The sequence below is a fragment of the Bufo bufo genome, chromosome 1 (assembly GCF_905171765.1).
Source record: "Bufo bufo chromosome 1, aBufBuf1.1, whole genome shotgun sequence".
In the NCBI taxonomy this organism is placed as follows: domain Eukaryota; kingdom Metazoa; phylum Chordata; class Amphibia; order Anura; family Bufonidae; genus Bufo; species Bufo bufo.
The window spans coordinates 298,082,804-298,104,087 of record NC_053389.1 but is presented as its reverse complement, the minus strand read 5'-3'; the positions used below and the strand labels follow the sequence as shown (position 1 = coordinate 298,104,087).

The following is a 21,284-nucleotide window of genomic DNA, read 5'->3' as shown; positions in this document are numbered from 1 at the left end:
GGACCGCTAATGTTTTTAAGACCCCCAATCAGACCCCATGTTAATAAGAACCCCATGTTTATCAAACCTCAAATCAGAGGAAAAAAACGAATCAACTTACCTCTCCTGCTCTTCCAGCTGCGCTGTGCTGTGATCCCATGTTGCACTGCGTGAAGTCACAGAGCGCACCAACGTCCTCATGCTGTGCGCAGGTCACAGTACAGCGCGTGGCCGACGAAGACATGGAAGCAGTGAGTACAGAGCACACACAGAGAGCGCTGCATTCACCGCTCCCAGGTCCTCTTGTACTAATGAGCAGTTTCATAATGAAAGTGCTCATTAGCATTCGCCCCATAAGATGTACTGACATTTTCCCTCCACTTTAGGGGGAGTGTGTCTTATAGGGCGAAAAATTGTACATTTTAAAATTAGAAAGACTGACCCCTCTTTATCTACCAACAATAGGTGCCTTAGCAAAGTGACTAATGACATTCAGAGAGAAGCCAAAAAAATGAAGCCAAGTATATATGCTGCATGCTGCCCTTTCTATGGAAGTCTATGGGAGTTATGGAAAGAGCTGAGTGCTGCCAGGCATGGCTACCTCTCCTCTGAGGTGTGTGGAGAATGCAGTGGATGAGAATCAGGGAACAGAGATTACAAGGCTCCTGTTCTTCAACTGGATGAGGGACACAGAGATGCGAACACCCCTTTAATACAATCTTTTATATAATTGCCTGTACTATTGTTTTTTATTTATAATGTCTTGGATCACTTTGCTTGGATAACCAGTAGCTAAGGCAAATCTATCTAATTTTGGAATGACAGATCTCCAGTTACTGGAAATAACCTTTTTAACATATCCTGAATTAATCTGTAACCATAATCACTTATCTGCAATCACACACATCAGTCTTTTCTTCTTGGCAAAGTATGATCATAAACCAGAATGCTGTATATAGAACTGGCCCTGTTTCTGCTTTTATCTAGAAGTAGTAGAACTTCCTGATATTTTATAATGAAGTTACACTCATGGTTTCTTCCAGTTGACCATTTGTTAAGTAAATAAAGACTGTAGAAATACTTTTGTATTTTATTTGTGAGATTACATTCATAGAATCCCTGACTGTTTGACCAGAAACTGCCTAGATTTTGCTAGGTTACTCCAAGCCAAAGCATACTGCGAAAAAATAAAATAAAATAAAAATTGGGACTGGAGGTCATCTTCCCCTGTGAAATACAGAGGGCGAATTATTCATTGTTTGTAAGCAGCAAATGCCACTACTTGAAAAAGCAGCAACGGCCATTTGTCTGTAGCCCTGTTGGAGTCCAACAGCACCTGGGACTTTGATGATCAAGCATTTATCTGCCAGTCATACACTAACAATAAGTTGTCTGTCTGTCTGTCTGTCTATCAATATAAAAAGAACACGCATCCCTGTTAATATGCCAGGTTTTTGTCATGTAAAAAAATTAGACCAAGAAGAAACATTTCAGAACTTTTTCCACTTTTAATGTCACCTATGATCTGTACAATTCAATTTAAAAACAAACTGAAATCTTTTATGGTGGAAAAATAAAAAACTAAAATAATGTGGTTGCATAAATATGTATACCTAGAAACTAATACTTTGTTGAAGTACCCTTTGAATTTATGACATCATTCAGTCTTTTTGGGTAGAGGCCTATCAGAAAGGCACATTTTGACTTAGCACTCTTTGCCACCTATTCCTTGCAAAAGCACTCCAAATCTGTTAGATTGTGAGGGCATTTCCTGTTTACAGTCCTCTTCAGGTAAACCAACAGATTTTTAAATGGATTCAGGTCTGGCCTATGGCTAGGCCATTCCTAAACTTTCAACACCAATATAACAGCACTGGCCCTAAAGTAATGGCTGTGAGGTAGCTAAAAATACACTACACAGCTACTAATAGTAGAAAACGAGTTTATTGTACAATCACCAAATATAATAAAATACATGTATATGTGGCTGTACAGACACAGGACAAAAAACAAGGACTACTAAACTTTGTCAATAAATAATTGCAGATAATCCCAAACACTCCCATGCTACCTGCAAGAGAGAATCTCACTATACAGGTATATAAAGTGCACAGTGCATAAGGGAGAGAGTAACCAAGGGACAATCAACTGCCATTTGTATACAGACCAGTGTAGACCAGGCCCCGACACGCGTTTCGCTGTCGCTTCCTCAAGGGGTATTAATTGAATTCAGGTCTCGGCTATGGCTAGGCCATTCCTAAACTTTGATCTTCCTCTAGTGAAAGCCATTCTTTTGTTGCTGTGGATGTATGCTTTGGGTCATTGTCGTGCTGAAAGGTGAAATTCATCTTGATCTTCACTTTCTGGCAGAGGCCTGAAGGTTTTGTGCCAAAATTGACTGACATTTGGATCTGTTCATAATTCCCTCCACCTTGACTAAAGCCCCAGTTCCAGCGGCAACAAAACTGTAGCAAGGCATAATACTGCCTCCACCATGCTTCACTGTGGGTATGGTGTTCTTTTGGTTATGCGCAGTGTTGGCTTGGAATTATAGCCAAAAAGTTTAACCTTGTTCTCATCAGACCATAACACGTTTTCCTACATGTTTTTGCCAGAATTGATGTAGGTTTTGGCAACACATAGCCAGGCTTAATTGTTTTTCGTTGTAAGAAAAGGCTGCTGTCTTGCCACCCTACAGCTCACATATATGAAGAATATGGCAGATTATTGTCACATGCATTACACAACTACTTGCTAGAAATTCCTGCAGCTCCTTTAATGTTGGTCTGTAGGTCTCTTGGCAGCCTCTCAGACCAATTTTTTTCTGGTCTTTTCATCAATTTTGGAGTGATGTCCAGTTCTTGGTAATGTCCCTGTCATGCCAAATTTAATCCACTTCTTGAGGACCATTTTTGTTCCATGGTATATCTAATGCCTTGGAAAATATTTTGTACCCTTCTCCTGACTGATATCTTTCAACAATGAGATCCCTGCTGCAAGCGGTTTACGGACCATCGCTTTTGCTGTAAAATGCAACTAATAAAATGTCAGGAAAATCCCACTACAACAGCTGAACTTTATATGGGGGTTAATCAAAATCACTTTAAAAGATTGCAGCTGTGTACTGACTACTATTTAACACGAGGCTACGGCTTCACAGTGACATGTGTCACACAACAAAAAAGGAACAACTACACGTGCAACATTCATGTCCCGCAAATTTTTTTTAAAGACAGTCAATGGTGTTACACTGCGACTGTGACGCAACAGTCGCACAAAAATTTAACTTGGATGGATTTTTTGGGGCTGTCGTGTCACAAGTGCAGCATGTCACAGTGCAACACCAATGACTATCATTATAAAATACGTTGTGCGACTTTTCAGTGACACGTCGCTGTGTAGCCCTAGCCTAATTCTGAACACAACCACATTCCCAATTATAAGAAGGTGTTCCCAACTTAGGCAACCACATTACTCTAGTCTTGTTACTTTTATTTCCCCCTCTAAATTATATCAATTTGTTTTTCAATGGAATTGTACAGATTATGGGTCACACTGAAGGTGGAAATAAATCTGAAATAATTTGTCTTGGTCTGATTTTTTTTTTTTTACATAACAAAAACCTGGCATTTTAACAGGGGTGAGTAAACTTTTTATATCCACCTTATCTGTCTGCCTAATCTATCATGCATTTGGGTAGTATTTAGGGTGCATAACAACAAATTATCTGACCAATTTCTGTCCAATCAGACCAAAAGTTGGTGTGTAAAACAAAAAATCTGTGTGTGTAAATGGCCATCTGACCAATGATTGGTCAGAAAATCTGTCAGATAATCGGTTGGTGTAAATGCACCCTTATAGACCCTTGAATTTTTAGCACATTTTGTTATATTGCAGCCTTGTGCTAAATTTTTTAAACGTTTTTCTCCATCATTCTGCACACAATACCCCATGATGACAGAATTTTCAACATTTCTGCTCACTTATTGAAAAGCAAAAACTAAAATACTGCATTGACATAAGTATTCTGATCATTTACTCAGTACTTACATCACGTTCCAAATTATTACGCAAATTGGACTTCAGTGTCATAAAGATGTCATTTTTTGTTTTTCAATTAAACTCATGGATGGTATTGTGTCTCAGGGCTCTTTGAATCACTGGAATCAATCTCAAACACCTGTGATAATTAGTTTGCCAGGTGAGCCCAGTTAAAGGGAAACTACTTAAAGGGAACCTGTCACCAGTTTTATGGTGTCCTAACTAAGGGCAACATAAATAAGTGACTGATTCTCTTAGCACAATGCTGGGTCACTTTCTTTAATTGACCCAATCTATCTGCCAACATCTTGTATTGAAAAGCTCCAGCTGATAATAATGAGTCATGAATATTCATGAGCTCCTGACTCTCCCCCCCTACCTGCTGCTGAATAACAGTTTGTTTCCATAGGAATCAGCAGCAGGTGGGCAGGGGAGTGGCTATAGCTCTGAATTAAATATACGCTGGACTCAATGACATCACGCTGGACTCCAATCAGCTCATTAGCATGCAGCATGTGGCATCTTTGTGTGTATATTATGAGGTAACCATCTGTCACGCCAGTAAGTGAATACATCTAAGGCACTTTTTAGTAGTTAATGATTGTATATAATTAGTTAGATTATAATCAAATATCCACATGACTGGTTCCCTTTAAGGACTTTCCACACTATTAAGCAGCCCACAGTTTTCAATCAATATGGGAAAGAAATAGGATCTCTCGGCTGCCCAAAAGCATGAAATAGTGCAATGCCTCGGACAAGGTATGGAAACATTAGATATTTCAGGAAAACTTTCACACTAGCTTTTTTTGTGGATTCGTCATAGATCTGCAAAAACGCTTGCGTTACAATAATACAACTGCATGCATCCGTCATTAACGGATCCGGTTGTATTATGTCTTCTATAGCCATGACGGATACGTCTTGAACACCATTGAAAGTTAATGGGAGACGGATCTGTTTTCTATCTTGCCAGATTGTGTCAGAGAAAATGGATCCGTCCCCATTGACTTACATTGTGTGCCGTTTGGCCCAGTTTCGTCAAGAGGACAGCAAAACGCTGCAGGCATAGCGGAATGGAGACTGATCGGAGGCAAACTGATGCATTTTGAGCGGATCCTTTTTCATTCAGAATGCATTAGGGCAAAACTGATACGTTTTGGACCGCTTGTGAGAGCCCTGAATGGGTCTCACAAACGGAAAGCCAAAAAGCGAGTATGAAAGTAGCCTTAAGCGTGATCATTGGCTCATTGAGAGCACAGACATGTTAGTACAGATAAAAGCATAATGAGGAAGGTTTCTGCCAAATATATCGGATTAAGAGAGCAGCTGCTAAAATACCATTCCAAAGCAGCAAACGGGTATTTGAAGCTGCTGGTGCGTCTGGAGTCCCACGAACCTCCAGATCCTCCAGATGCCCTAAGCAGTACTCACAAGCAGAAACTGTTGCAGTGGGCCCAGACATACATGAAGACTAATTTTCAAACAGTATTGTTCACTTGTGAGTGACGTGCAATCCTGGATGGTCCAGATGGATGGAGTAGTGAATAGTTGGAGGATTGCCACCATGTCCCAACAAGGCTGCAATGTTGGCAAGGAGGTGGCGGGGTCATGTTTTGTGCCAGAATCATGGGATGAGAGCTGGTATGCCTCTTTAGGATCCCTGAAAGTGTGAAAATAAGCTAGGCAAAGTATATAGAGTTTCTGATTGACCACTTTCTTCCATGCCATAAAAAGAACTGTGATTTCTGTAGCAAATTCATCTTCATGCATGACAATGCACAATCTCATGCTGCAAAGAATACCTCTGAGTCATTGGCTACTATGGCCATAAAATGAGAATACTCATGGTGTGGCCACCATCCTCCCCTGACATCAACCTTATTGAGAACCTTAGGAATATCCTCAAGCAAAAGATCTATGAGGGTGGGAGGCAGTTTACATCAAAACAGCAGCTCTGGGCGGTTATTCTGACATCCTGCAACGAAATTCAAGCAGAAACTCTTCAAAATTAAGTTCTTTACAACCTATAAAATGTTTTGAAACGCTGCTGTGCATAATAATTTGGAACAATGCATTTAGAGTTTTCTAATTTGTGAAAAAAAAAATACTTTTATCATTGGGAGGTTGGCTCAGTAAAATTTGATTTATACAACGGTTGATGACTTCAAAATTATACTGACTGTCATTTGCATCGACCATTTAGGAAAATCTGAGAAAAATAAAATTAGCATAATAATTTAAAACACGCTATAGTTAAAACTAATTTGGCAGCGATTACAGCCTCCAATCTGCTTGGATATGCCACCTGGATTTGGGTATTTTCTGCCATTCTTCTCTGTAGATTCTGTCAAGCTTTGTCAGGTTGGCTGGTGGACAGCCATTTGCAAGTCTCTTCAAAGATGTTCAACTGGGTTCAAGTCAGGACTCTGGCTCGGCTACTGAAGGAGATTCAGAGTTCTCCCTAAGCTACTCCTGTGCTGTCTTGGCTGTGTGCTTAGGGTCACTGTCTTGTTGGAAGGTGAACCTTTAGCCCAGTCAGAGGTCCACAACACAGGTGATGAGCAGTGCCTGGTTTGCTTCAGACATGATGCTTAATTGAGGTCAAAAAGTTCCGTTTTGGTCTTATCAGACTAGAGAATCTTGTGCTTATTTGAAAACTCCAGATGGGCTTGAATGTGTCTTTTACTGAGAAGAGGTTTCTTTCTTGTGGAGTGCTATAGTGATGGTTGACCTTCTGGAAGTTTCTCCAAACTGCACACAGATTATTTGCCAGGGTGACCATTGGATTCTTGGTCATCTCTCTTACAAGGCCCTTCTCCTCCGATTACTTAGTTTGGTGTGGCAGCTACAGTACTGTAGCTCTAGTAAGAGTCCTAGTTCCAAACTTCTTCCATTTAAGATCACTCTTGGGAACCCTCCTCCAGATTTGTGCCTCCACACTGAGCTGTCTCAAAGACAAAGATATGCAGGCAGTTTTTCCTCCTCATGGCTTGGTTTCTGCTGTGATATGCATAGTCAGCTCTGAGGCCTTAGACAGTGGTGTGTCTTTCAAAATTAAAAGAAGGTAGAGGGGCAGAAAGAGCATGTATCATAGGAGGGCCCACTGTTCTTTGAACTTACAGTACCACACATGCAAGCATATCAGAGAAAGCAAGTACAATAAAAGAAGAAAGATAGAAATTAGAAACATAGCACAACTTCAGCCTCTGTGCTATATAAGGTGAATATCCAAAAACGTGCACATATCCTATAAATATTAGCTAAGGTTAAACACACACTTTAAAGGTTATTTCTTATTATTGTGTTGAACTAATTTTGCGCTAAAATTCATTTTTTCAATTGGTCTTTATTAAAAAGGTCGAACCTCTGTTTCTGTGCGGCCTTCAGTTTCAGTAGTAGCAGGCTCTGAATTTCCACTTCGTTCCGTCAGGCAGCTCAGCTGAAGACTCCTTATCTCTGACCTCGTAAACACTCATTATACCTCAATTCTTGTCTTATTGATAAGAATGTGGCTTAAATAAGTGTTTATGACCTTTTAGTAATTTAGAGATAAGGTTTATAAGATGACCAGCACAATGTGAAAGTACCATTCACAAAGCTAGAAAAACAGTTCACAATTTTGTGACAGAAGAGCGCAATATTTTTAATAAGACCAAATGAAAAAATGATTTTTAGCTCAAAATGAGTAAAATGCAATCATGAACAAAATTGCCTCCGGAGGTATACATAGCCTTTAAAAGTAAATAAATTTGATTGACGTGCTTGTATGTCTTCTAGAATTGCTTACTACTCCTTCATTAAAAGTAAATGAACACCCAAACCCTCATATCTTAATAGAATTCTTTATTTTTCAATTTACATGTTTAATGAAGATTTGGCACTAGAAAGGAATCATAAGAAAAATACACAAAAGACTTATTAAAAACAAATTCATCTTCAGGTTGTTAAATGGTGTGTGAAAAAACAAAACAAAAAACACTTGTCTTGTCCTCTTCAGAAAGCGCCCTTTCATGCCCATTCCACTCTGCAAAGTGAGCACAGAAAAAAAGTGTAAGAGAAAGAAGAGACAATTTGTAAAACATACACAATAAAAGATGGTTCAAATTTGTATATTCTATAATGCATAATACTAAAAGTGGAAGGGAGCACCCACATATGGTGCCTTGCAAAAGTATTCACCCCCCTTGACTTTTTAAATATTTTTTTACATTACAGCCTTAAAGGGAACCTGTCACCTGGATTTTGGGTATAGAGCTGAGGACATGGGTTGCTAGATGGCCGCTAGCACATCCGCAATACCCAGTCCCCATAGCTCTGTGTGCTTTTATTGTGTTAAAAAACTGATTTGATACATATGCAAATTAACCTGAGATGAGTCAGAGCTTGAAAATATGACTCTTCTCTGGTCACACAAGTAAGATATGACTCTTATGTTAATTTGCATAAAAGGTGGGAAGTACAAAAATGCATAATATTTATTGAATTGGTCTGCAAATGAAATTAAAAGTGTAATTTATATGTTTAGGGTAACACAATGAATATTTAGAAACGCTCAGTGAGCGTAGCATAGTAGAGGTGACAGGTTCCCTTTAAATTCAATATTTTGTTAATCTGAATTTTATGTGATGGATCAGAACACAATAGTCTAAGTTGGTAAAGTGAAATGAGAAAAATATATAAATAAAAAATTGTTTAAAAATAGAAAACTGAAAATTGTCATGTGCGTATGTATTCACCCCCTTTGTTAGGAAGCCCATAAAAAGCTCTGGTGCAACCAATTCCTTCAGAAGTCACATAATTAGTGAAATAATGTCCACCTGTGTGCAATCTAAGTGTCACATGATCTGTCATTACATATACACACCTTTTTTGAAAGGCCCCAGAGGCTGCAACACCTAAGCAAGAGGCATCACTAACAAAACACTGCCATGAAGACCAAGGAACTCTCCAAACAAGTAAGGGACAATGTTGTTGAGAAGTACAAGTCAGGGTTAGGTTATAAAAAAATCTCCAAATCTTTGATGATCCACCATCAAATCTATCATAACCAAATGGAAAGAACATGGCACAACAGCAAACCTGTCAAGAGACGGCCACTAACCAGAACTCACGGACCGGGCAAGGAGGGCATTAATCAGAGAGGTAGCACAGAGACCTAAGGTAACCCTGGAGGACCTGCAGAGTTCCACAGCAGAGACTGAAGTATCTGTACACAGGACAACAATAAGCCATACGCTCCATAGAGTTGGGCTTATGACAGAGTGGTCGGAAGAAAGCTATTACTTTCAGAAAAAAAAAAAAAAAAAAGGATGTTGTGAGTTTGCAAAAAGGCATGTGGGAGACTGCCAAAATGTATGGAGGAAGGTGCTCTGGTCTGATGAGACAAAAATTTTACTTTTTGGCCAAAAAAACACTATGTCTGGCGCAAACCCAGCAGCATCATGCTGTGGGGATGTTTTTCAGCAGCCGGGACTGGGAAACTGGTCAGAATTAAGGGAAAGATGGATGGTGATAAATACAGGGATATCCTACCTAGAGCAAAACCTGTACCACTCTGCGTGATTTGAGGCTAGGTCGGAGGTTCACCTTCCAGCAGGACAATGACTCCAGACACACTGCTAAAGCAACACTTGAGTGGTTTAAGGGGAAACATGTAAATGTGTTGGAATGGCCTAGTCAAAGCCCAGATCTCAATCCAACTGAAAATCTGTGATCAGACTTAAAGATTGCTGTTCACAAGCGCAAACCATCCAACTTGAAGGAGCTGGAGAAGTTTTGCATGGAGGAATGGGCAAAAATCCCAGTGGTAAGATGTGGCAAGCTTATAGAGACTTATCCAAAGCGACTTGAGCTGTGATTGCAGAAAAAGGTGGCTCTACAAAGTATTGACTTTAGGGGGGTGAATAGTTATGCACATTGACTTTTCCTGTTATTTTGTCCTATTTGTTGTTTGCTTCCCAAAAAATAAAATAAAATAAAACATCTCCAAAGTTGTGGGCATGTTCTGTAAATTAAATGATGCAAATCCTCAAACAATGCATGTTAATTCCAGGTTGTGAGGCACCAAAATATGAAAAAAAAGTCAAGGGGGAGTGAATACTTTTGCAAGGCACTGTATGTGACAGTAATTATGTGCAGAAGGTATAGAATCTCTTGTGATAATATTATGTAACTTATCCAATAAATGGGGTATCAAAAGGCATTAGACAATATATCTTCATTAGCCACAGGCAGTTTTTTTTCGAGCTGTCAGCCCAGCTTGGTCCTGTGCACACAGTCAGCAGTACCAAGTGCCTACTGGGAGAATAAACAGTAAGAAATGCAGCTATTATTGGCTGATCAGTCACACAGTGCTTTGCAATGCAGAACATGCTGGGATGTGTAGTACAAGTCAATGTGGAAAGACTGTACCAGAGCTATCTAACAGAGCTCTAGCAAGTTCTCAAAAACTGCCTGTTACAAATGTAAGGATTCAGATATAACCATAGAACATATAATGCTTTACAGGCGTTGCCTGCGGCAGCATTGGTATAAATGGCTTCCTACATGTTTCTTATGAAATAGTTGGAATTTGAATATCACACAGGCTGAAATGATATCAGAGATTCTAATACTACTGGTATATATAGGAACTGTATATTGGCTCATGCACAGGATAATGCATTGTGCCCCGAAACTTGTGTAGAGGCATGCGGTCTTTAAAAAATAAACCAGGAATTTCATGGTGTTTTTGCAGGTAGTTTTACACGCAGTGGTCTTCAGAAAAATGCCAAATTTTTCGTGCCATATTCATGCAGTTTTTAACAGCTCCTTTCAGATTTTTGGAGCAGCCTTTGCATGTGCTGGCAAATCTTTAATCCGTGCATGTGCAGTACATCTCAGTATCAGGGAAAGCTGAATGAGATGTACGGCGTATGCGCCAATTAAAGAGTGATCGATGCATGCATGGGATCACAGGGCCAAACAAGGAGGACAGTGAGGATGCCTAGTGGAGGATGGGTGGAGTGTAGGTGGAGGAACTGCAGTGCTCCAAGGGGTTAGACCCGTTCCTCGGAGCATGGAAGCCTTCATTAGCATAAGAGATCAAAGACTTAATTCTCCAAAACTGGGCCACTTTTTTGAACAAGAAAGAGGTTGTTTTACTTGGCAGGAGCCACCCTGCCAGGCAGTATGTCTGATTTAATAGGGTTCAGCCTGCTGACAGATGCTCTTTAAAATGCACTGCAAGCAGTGCATTTCGTAGTGGTTTGTTGGTATTTTTGTTCAAACCACGCCATGCTCTGGATATCGTGTGTTTCCAATAGGCTTCTCCATTTCTAGAAATAATGCATGCTACATTTGCAATAAATGAAACACCACTAAAAAGTCTGTCAAAAATGTAATAAAAAAATGATTAAAACTGTGCATTTCTGCATAAGATCAGAATGGACTCACAACGGGCTGGGGGTTACATTATAAATGCAGTTCCATCAGACCTATTAGGTCAAATGCTTGGGGTCTGGTGAGGATTTCGGCATTGCCTAAAATTCTAATCAAATTTGTTGACAATTTGCCTACAATGCAAGTCAACTGAGTATTTCATATCCTATTCACATGCTGTGGAAAAAGGCAGGCATATCCTGAACAGAGCCTTAGAATTTGCTACCTCCTTCAAGTGGAGACGGCCATTTTGTGAAGTGATTTGACACCATTAAAATAATCAAACCATACATCTGACAGATCTTCCACGTGCATTGCCACAGAACAATTTTCTCCAAAAATGGCCTTGTCAGGTGGACTTTAAAATGATCATGCTCACTGCAGGCAATACAGATGATGTTAAACCACTATCATATTTAATGTTAATGATCCACTTTAAAATGGCTTTACTGACAGCATGACTCTTATCTGTATGGACAGCTCATTTCATTACAGTGCAGGCGCTCAGAAAGAGATCTTATTCAGTGCAATGTATTGATCCTTCAATATAATAGGTCTGATGGACTTGATCTAGTTCATCATAAGAGCTGCAAGCCAGCAAGGATCATAACTCATGGATGACAGACACTGAGGAAAATGAAGCCATAGAGCAGCCACAAGGGAGGGTGCATTAATACAGAAAATGTGCATGCATTCATTTGAATGCTCAATGAGAACCTTCTTAGTGCCCTGAATATAGGACACCACTTGTTTAGTAGGCAGGTTTCAGAATAATGGATTTCAAGCAGGAGCGATATTTCCTGCCAGCATTTAAAGGAATGAATCGAAATTGTATTGGTCTGGATACTGGAAATTATAGAAACAGTAACTGCTACATGTTAAGATGGAAACTATTTTTAAAAGCAAATGACATGAAATAAACACAGCATGACCATAAAAACCAGATGTCTCTGCCGATTTCTAATCCACAGTAGCATTATAGGGGTATCCCAGCAGTAAAATAATCACCTATAGCAGTGGTGGCGAACCTATGGCACGAGTGCCAGAGGGGGCACTCTAAGCTCTGTCTGTGGGCATCCGCACCCTGGAAAAAGTCTATGGTGTACCAGTAGGCCTTAGACTTTCCCTGCCATTTATCAGCGCAGGGTGCGCTATGAACAGCACAGGCAGCGCACTGAATGTAGGCAGGCTATTATAGCTAAATGATGAAGTCGATGAAAGATATACTATATTGGTATTCAGGTTAAATTGCCACGTTGGCACTTTACGATAAATACGTGGATTTTAGATTGCAGTTTGGGCACTCCGCCTCCAAAAGGTTCACCCTCACTGACCTTTAGCATCAGCTTGGAGAGTTCTGCACAAGCGCTCACACCTGGCTTTTTCCACCCCTCCAATAGGATTGTATGAAGTGACCGGATACATACCTAGCCACTGCTCCACACTAATCCTTTGACATGGGGAACCTAGGCCCCTTGCTGTAGCAATTGGTTGGAGTCCCTGTAGTCAAATCTAACATTTAACACCTATCCCATGGATAGCTAACAAATGTTACATGTTGGAATGTGTAGAACGGTAAAACTAAAAAGTTCCAGCACTAAAGACTGAAGCACAGCATTGCAACCTAATGCATAAAAAAATATACTACTGTAAAAATCCCACTGGGTTTATTCCTCGTTTCATTATAGTGGCGGGTGTGTGGCCATCAGATATCTCAGCCCAAAGTCCTCACCCCACCTCAGTCCGTCTTCACCATTTTGTAGAGATCTCTTTGACTTGTGCAGGCCTCCATTATCTGATCCTCGCATGGTCTTCTACCACAGAGGTTTAGGGAATGTCAGGGGCCCTTCTTTTGTAGATGGCTTGTCACAGACTGCATCCTGCATGTGCTTTTTTTGCGATCAATCACAATTTGTATACACACATAGGGGGACCAAAGTATGATAGTGGATGGATCTGAGGAAATTATTCCTTGCTTCTAACCATGCGCAAAATTTAGCTTCATCCAGTAAAATCCTAAATATATCCAGTTAGGGAATTTTGAGTTAATAGACATGGTGCTCATCTTCATCATTGGCCAGAGTGGAGAACAGTTACAAAGAGCGACTGACTCTGTAGGACTTGTCTCATCTTGCATTACACAGACAACTCAATGGTTTGAATGGACACTGTGTAATTCTCAGTTTTCCTTGAGGTGGCGCTTTAGGGATACTGAACACTTACATGCTTCCCACAGATTACAGCTGATTTCTGTGGATTCCAGCAGGGGTCACTTTGTAAAAAGCAAAAATTTACAAGGGACCCTTTCACAAGAAGTGACTGCCCAAAGTGTAGCACCCTTTATAAGGGATTCTTGGTTCCTTGCATCTCAACACACAATAACTTTGGTCAACCATTATCTGGCTATTCCTCTAACCCTATACCAAGAGCTTGCACTGATGATAGGTAACAAGCTGATAATTTTAGATTACACATGTGCTATACACAGTGGTTTTGGAACTGGAGTTACCCACAGGGGTGGAAAACAATGATTTTCATGGTCCTAGTCACAATCCTAAAATGAGGAATAAACCCAGTTGGGGTTTTTGATCAAATGTGTTCTGTTGTAAGAACGCAAAACTGTATTTCACCCTTTCAGATGAGTATAGTGATCATATTTTTGTGTACAACATTTTTGCAATACTGTACACAGAAAACTTTGGGAATGTCTAGTGTTCTTTTAGTTTAATCCTGTATCGGCACAGTGGATTAACCTCTCAAATAGTCCACTGCTGCACAAAATATTGGTTCATAAGGAACAGATGTTTCCATCATCCATTACCATGGAAGTGATCCCTGGCTGGTATGTTGGAGGACAATGATAAAAGTTGAGAAAGGATATAAAGAAAACCGCTTTCTTGACTTGACACCCCAACACCTGCTTTTATTTTACTAATGATATGAAAAACCATGGTAGGTGTCTTCAACTTTGACAGCCAGCCTCCTCCTTTAAACTGACCTATGTAACAACTGGATTGAGTCCCAACACTGAGTGGGTCCCAACGTTGTCTACACTGACCCAAAGAAAAGTGGGATGGCAGTTATGCAGTACTGTTGGCAGAATAGTATCTTTTCTGACGACCAATACTCTACGAGGAACGGCAGAAACGAAGAACAGATGCCTTCAACTGGACTCAACAAACAAAATCAGCTTTGTGTGTCACACTGTCAAATATTGGCTGCTGTGTAAATGGAATCGAAGTGTCTTAGCAATAAACAGAAAATATATAAAAGAGAAAGACATTGTTACTTACTCTGTGGCATACAAGCTAGCCGTGGCTTTGATGATCATGTAGCACAGTGTAAGGGCGCTGAGAAGGCCAAAGCTGGCAATAATGAACCATTCTTCTGTTGACAAAGGAAATGGGAGGGAGTCACTCTCGACAGCAATTTCAGCAGCAAGGCCAACACATCACTCCCATGCCCAAAGGCTGAAAGGAACAAGAAGAAGGGGCGGCTTTTTGGGGCCACACCACAGGACTGAGCTGACCGGCAAGGTTGGAAAGCCGAGATTAGTAGAGTTACTTGTTGGAGAAAGAACATAGGAGAATTAGCAGACACTGTATGCAGAAAAGACAACAGTAGGAGTCAGGACAGACTGAAAAATTATGAGTGTAGAGATCAGTGAGTGGAGGCGAGCAGGTAACAGGGCGGAGGTCACACGTGGCCGACATACTTGTTTCTTAGTAGACAACAGGTTATTCCATTTAATAAATCACACAAAACTCATTTCTGTAGGTTAAAGGCAGCACACATGAGGAAAGAACCTGTTAGATAATTTGCGGTACATACACAAAATACCTATGTCAGGAAACTATGTTATTTACCACAGATCCTACAATTAGGTCATTTCAGGAGCTCCACACCATTAATTGATAGTAATCATGTTTCATTCAACAACAAAACAAATTTTATCATTTTATCCAATATGCACAACTGACTATATAATAGTAAATCAGAAGTTAGAACCGCTTAGAGTTTGGTAATTGCTTCTTTCACAAAGTCTCTGTTCACAACTGTGTGTCCATAAGGAGCCAGCATAGCATATCTAACAGATAAAATACAAAAACTAAGAAAAAAGGCAGCACTACTCTAATAAGGTTAAGGAAATGGGTGCCAGTGTATACGGCCTTGACCAAGGATCCCACAATGGACTTTTTTCACCCATATCTATGCAACGTTTCAGTCCTCTCAGTCCTTGAGAAAAGTCCTGTGAGAAGACTGAAAAGCCGCATAGATATGGGTAAATAAAGTCCCCTTTTTCACTTGATGTTGTGGAGTGCTGCGAAGTTTCTTCCTATGACAGATAAAATAGGTATTTCAATTACATTTATCCCATCAAAACAGTGGACATCCTGGTGTAACCGGCCTGGCCCCATTATAGGTCTATGGGGTCTGACAGGCACCACTGGCATTCATCATGTGAACAGAGCCTTACAGAGATATGGGCATTTCTAAGTTTTGCGGCAAGTTGGTTGCCACTTTTTTTTTTATTATAGTCTCTGATGAACAAGTGTCATTTTCTCAGCAAGTTTTATTAATAACAAAGTGACATTCAATAGTCCAATATAACCAATATAACTGTACCCTCTATTGTCACTTTTGCAAAAAAAGCGCAACACAGACCAAACAGAAAAAGGGTCAATATCTCATATCATCAGCAAACCATCGCTGTAACCCAATTTATGGTAGCTGTACACGTTGCGGAACTGCTGTGAAAATCTTCCACAACAATTGATGAGAAGTGGCAAATCTGCACCAAATCATGTGGATTTCCTTTGTAGCATTGATTCAGTGGTAACATGAGACAACATGTCATTGCAGGAAGACATGTTCTACACAGACTGGCATGGGAGCAGGCTACAGAAGTAGGGGAGTACAGAGATTTCTATTTGATTAAAAAGGTGTTTGTTTTTTTACTTAGAATTTGTGGATTTTTTTTGCGTATATGGGTTAAACCTGCAATGAAACGTATTTATGCGGTTTTCATGCAGAAAATATCCACTCTACTGAAGTCAATGGAGCTTTTCTGCATCAAATTGACATATTGCAGGTTTTATAATCTAAAATGCAGGTCAATTTAGGAGCAGACATTTTTGGAAATTTCATCTACTTAACTGGTACTGTGTTACACTGTAGATTAGCAGCACAAAAATCCTCAGCAACTTGCACAGCACAACATGTACATTAACCCTTACAGTACCTATATATTTTGCCATTTTGGGAGGAGATTTTTTTTATTTATTATTTTGTTTAATTTATCACACAAGTCCAAGCACTAGCTGAATAAAATCGACAGAATGCCGGAAAATGTGAAGACACGCAATGGTAGCGCAGTAGTGTGGCGCGGACAATGCAATTTATATGCCATAAGCACAACATTAGTGGTCATCACATGCAGAAGATCAAGAGAACACAAAGTCCAGAATTCGTTATCCAACCCAAAGACTTACATTTCTTCATACTTTTTGTCTACTTTTAAAGGCGGTGAGCTCCAACTTGTGACTTTTTAAGTAACCGTCCCACTACAAAATGCCTATTAAGAGTCCACCACTTGGGACCCTCCTCTATGAACCAGAATGGCCACTGCTCTGGTGGGCTCATTCATCTGAAAGGTTGATATGTAATGCTAAATTTCCTCAGCAGCGTATGCACCAAACTTCCCCTAGCAGTCATTCGACACAACGGTTATAAGTCTCTGCGTCAGGATTTCATGGTTGCAACAGGAAGCAGAGAATGGCGGTGAACCGGGCATCCAGGAGTTGTAGTTGAAGTCAGTATACCTTTTTTCACTTCTTTTTACCCGCTGAAACATTTACTATACAGTCATGTGAAAAAATTAGGACACCCTTTGAAAGCATGTGGTTTTTTGTAACATTTTTAATAAATGGTTATTTCATCTCCGTTTCAACAATACAGAGAGATTAAAGTAATCCGACTAAACAAAGAAAACTGAAGAAAAGTCTTTTCAAGATCTTCTGTAAATGTCATTCTACAAAAATGCCTATTCTAACTGAGGAAAAAGATAGGACACCCTTGCCCCTAATAGCGAGTGTTACCTCCTTTGGCTGAAATAACTGCAGTGAGACGGTTCTTGTAGCCATCTACCAGTCTTCGACATCGGTCTGAGGAAATTTTACCCCACTCCTCAATGCAGAACTTTTTCAGCTGTGAGATGTTTGAGGGGTTTCTTGCACGTACAGCCCTTTTCAAGTCACCCCACAGCATCTCAATGGGATTCAAATCTGGACTTTGACTTGGCCATTCCAGGACTCTCCATTTCTTCTTTTTCAGCCAATCTTTGGTTGATTTACTAGTATGTTTTGGGTCATTGTCATGTTGCATGGTCCAGTTCCGCTTCAGCTTTAATTTTCTAACTGATGGTCTCACATGTTCTTCAAGCACCTTCTGATACACAGTAGAATTCATCGTGGATTCTATGATGGTGAGCTGACCAGGTCCTGCTGCAGCAAAGCAGCCCCAAACCATGACACTTCCACCTCCATGCTTCACAGTTGGTATGAGGTTCTTTTCTTGGAATGCTGTGTTTGGTTTACGCCAAACATGTCCTCTGCTGTTGTGTCCAAATAATTCAATTTTGGACTCATCTGTCCAAAGAACATTATTCCAGAAGTCCTGGTCTTTGTCAACTTTATCGCTGGCAAATGTCAGTCTGGCCTCGATGTTTCTCTTGGAAAGCAAAGGTTTCCTCCTTGCACACCTCCCATGCAAGTTAAACTTGTACAGTCTCTTTCTGATTGTAGAGGCATGTACTTCTACATCAACAGTAGCCAGAGCCTGCTGTAGTTCTCGAGATGACACTTTAGGGTTTTTGGATACCTCTTTTAGCATCTTGCGGTCTGCTCTTGGGGTGAACTTGCTGGGGCGACCAGTCCTGGGCATGTTGGCAGTTGTTTTGAAAGCCCTCCACTTGTAGACTATCTTCCGGACAGTGGAATGGCTGATTTCAAAATCTTTTGAGATCTTTTTAAATCCCTTCCCAGACTCATAGGCTGCTACAATCTTTTTTCTGAAGTCCTCTGACAGCTCTTTTGCTCTCACCATGGTGCTCACTCTCACTTCAACAGTCAGGAGCACACCAAACTAAATGTCTGAGGTTTAAATAGGGCAAGCCTCATTCAACATGCAGAGTAACGATCTACTAATTATGTGCACCTGGTGTGATATACCTGTGTGAGATCTGAGCCAATTTAAGAGGGAATACATGTGAGGGTGTCCTATCTTTTTCCTCAGTTAGAATAGGCATTTTTGTAGAATGACATTTACAGAAGATCTTGAAAAGACTTTTCTTCAGTTTTCTTTGTTTAGTTGGATTACTTTAATCTCTCTGTATTGTTGAAACGGAGATGAAATAACCATTTATTAAAAATGTTACAAAAAACCACATGCTTTCAAAGGGTGTCCTAATTTTTTCACATGACTGTATTTCTTTTATTTCCTGGACAATTCCTTTAAGCTACTGCAAAACTACAACTCCTAGCATGAAATGACTGGCCGTGGCAGTCAGGACATGTAGGGGGTTGTAGTTTTAACAACAGCTGGATAGGTTATAGATCAATGCTTTACAGAAATGCGCTTTAGACTGCTACTGTTGTATCATACAGTCATATATATGTTCACAATTGCATTGTGTGGTTCCTCCAGGAATTTGACAAGTGTGCATTACCATTCCCTTTATCAAGGGAGCATGTCCTAACACAATCTGACACTGTCCAATTAGTTCTGACAGAGTCTATATACCCTACCAACATACCCTATGGACTAGGGTATTTTTTTCCAGCAGGAATACCAGAGGAGTGCCACAAGCAATGATGTTCCAGCTCTTTATAGGGAAAGGAATACAAGCATTTACTACAGGCATGTCAGGAGAAGTAACAGATCCTCTTCAAGGACCAATCTCTGAGTGTCCGTAATACAGAACGTAGAAAAATAGCCTTAAATTATTACAATGAATTTGACAGTCCTCAATTTACCTGCGGTAGGTTATGCAGAAGATCATGATAATGGGGTTGTGTAGATAAGAGATTGCGTTTGGCACATAATAGAAAAATTGTATTTCAGAACATGAAAAATATCTTGAGCTCAGAACTCAACTTCTGAGCACAATGCTATTTCTTACTTGGCACTAAATGTATTTAAATTGGTTGGTATGAAGCAGCACAAAGCCATTCATAGAGTAGGTCCCATTTCTTCCTTACACTTTTGTATTCAGGCCACCATGACAGCTCAGAAGACATTTATCTATGCCACTGGGTGGACTTATCCAGCTTCTCAAATCAATACAGACAAAAAAAATATTAAAAAATAAAAATAAAATCTCTCTTCAATCCCCTGCTCGTACAGCACAGGTGTTCCGGCAGTCACCCCAGTCTCGGTTTACAAGCGTCTACAATGTGACCGTTGCAGCCAATCAGTGGTCCTATGCCTTACTTCTGGCATTAACACTAACCGCCATGAGTAGTACAAGTGTCCGATAAAGCCACTGACTGGTTGCAACTGTTACAAAAACAAAACAGGGGGGGTGTTAGGGTGCTGGATAACTGGCTTTAGCTGTTATAATTTTTCTTTCTGAAAATGGATAGCACCTTTAGGCCAGACAAACACAAGCGAGTTCAGTGCGACAAACTCGCAGTGTGTGTTAGTGAGCTCCTGTTCTGAGAGGATGGCACAGCATTATACTGGTTTATAATGCTGTGTAACCCTTAGGAGTCCTGGAATCTATTGTATTACACTGACAGCATTATGTCAGTGTAGTTCAGTAGATTTCAGGGTCACACAGCATTATAAACCATTAAAATGGAGTGCAATCCTGTCAGAGGAGTGGAGGTCAGAAAGGTACGTTACACTGACACACGCATCGAGTTTATTGCATTGAACTCGCTCGTGTGTGTCTGGCCTTAAGATGGCCATATACATTACATTAAATGTCAGCTAAACACCCTAGTTTCAGCTGGACCGGCCACCTATTCTGTATTAGACATTTGACTGATATACGTTCAGCAGACCTCATTGGACAAAAGTGCATCAGGCATGTTGAATTTAACATGGCCAATCTTTTTGTTCTAAGGGAAGATAAGAGTTGTCTGACAGTGGCTTACTCTACTCTCCCCATTAAGAACGAATATAAGTTCTGCCGAGTCGAGCATGCATGTGGTTAGACCGACAGCTACTAAAGGTGTATGGCCAGTTTCAGTTGTATTTATAGCAATGAAGAAAAAGACACTGAAAGATTTGCAGTCACTAACGGAGATACCAAGGAAACGCTCTCCATGGACCAACACACAAGATCATGGCAGCAGTTGCTTCTTCCAGGGTATTATTGTTTATTTGCAGCCAATAAATGAGAACACTTTGCTTTAGTAGAAAGTACTTATACTCCATCAATGCAGACGTTTTATGCAGATGCAAAAAAAGGATTTTGTTTTGAAAAACACCAAAAGGTTCTTTTATACTAGGCATTGGTGCAGGCCCCAGTATCAAACCCCCACTGATCAGACAATGATGTCGTATTTAAATCGATCTGCCGCCAAAGTTTATGGTGTCAAAACATGTTGATGAAGTTATCATGACAATAAGACGCAGCAGTAAGCTCCTAAGCTCCCTCTAGTGGTGCCTGCAGGCAACTTGAATTGTATAATTTATCTGTATGAGTACAAATGAATCAGGAGCTCTAGAAAATAAACTTTCAAAATGCTATAAAGACATACTGAACAAAAAATTAATCAGAGCAGAATTTTAAATCTATCTGGATTAAACAAAATGGTATTCAAGAATGGACATTC

General features: G+C 40.1%; 1 protein-coding gene across 3 annotated transcripts in view; it reads right to left on the bottom strand.

The window, feature by feature from the left end:
* Positions 1 to 21,284, bottom strand: part of RNF130 (ring finger protein 130) — a 259,424-nt gene that overhangs the window by 24,568 nt on the left and 213,572 nt on the right. Inside the window, exons 8-9 of one of the 3 annotated variants that reach the window (XM_040440813.1) lie at positions 14,736 to 14,829; positions 7,852 to 8,047 (exon numbers count right to left, since the gene is read on the bottom strand). The exons of 1 other annotated variant lie outside the window; for it this stretch is intronic. In XM_040440813.1, coding sequence (XP_040296747.1) covers positions 8,032 to 8,047; positions 14,736 to 14,829 — 110 coding nt within the window. In that variant the 3' untranslated portion in view covers positions 7,852 to 8,031. Of the gene's footprint in view, positions 1 to 7,851; positions 8,048 to 14,735; positions 14,830 to 20,675; positions 21,116 to 21,284 lie in introns of those variants that run through there. One more of the 3 variants, XM_040440828.1, reaches the window with a different exon arrangement.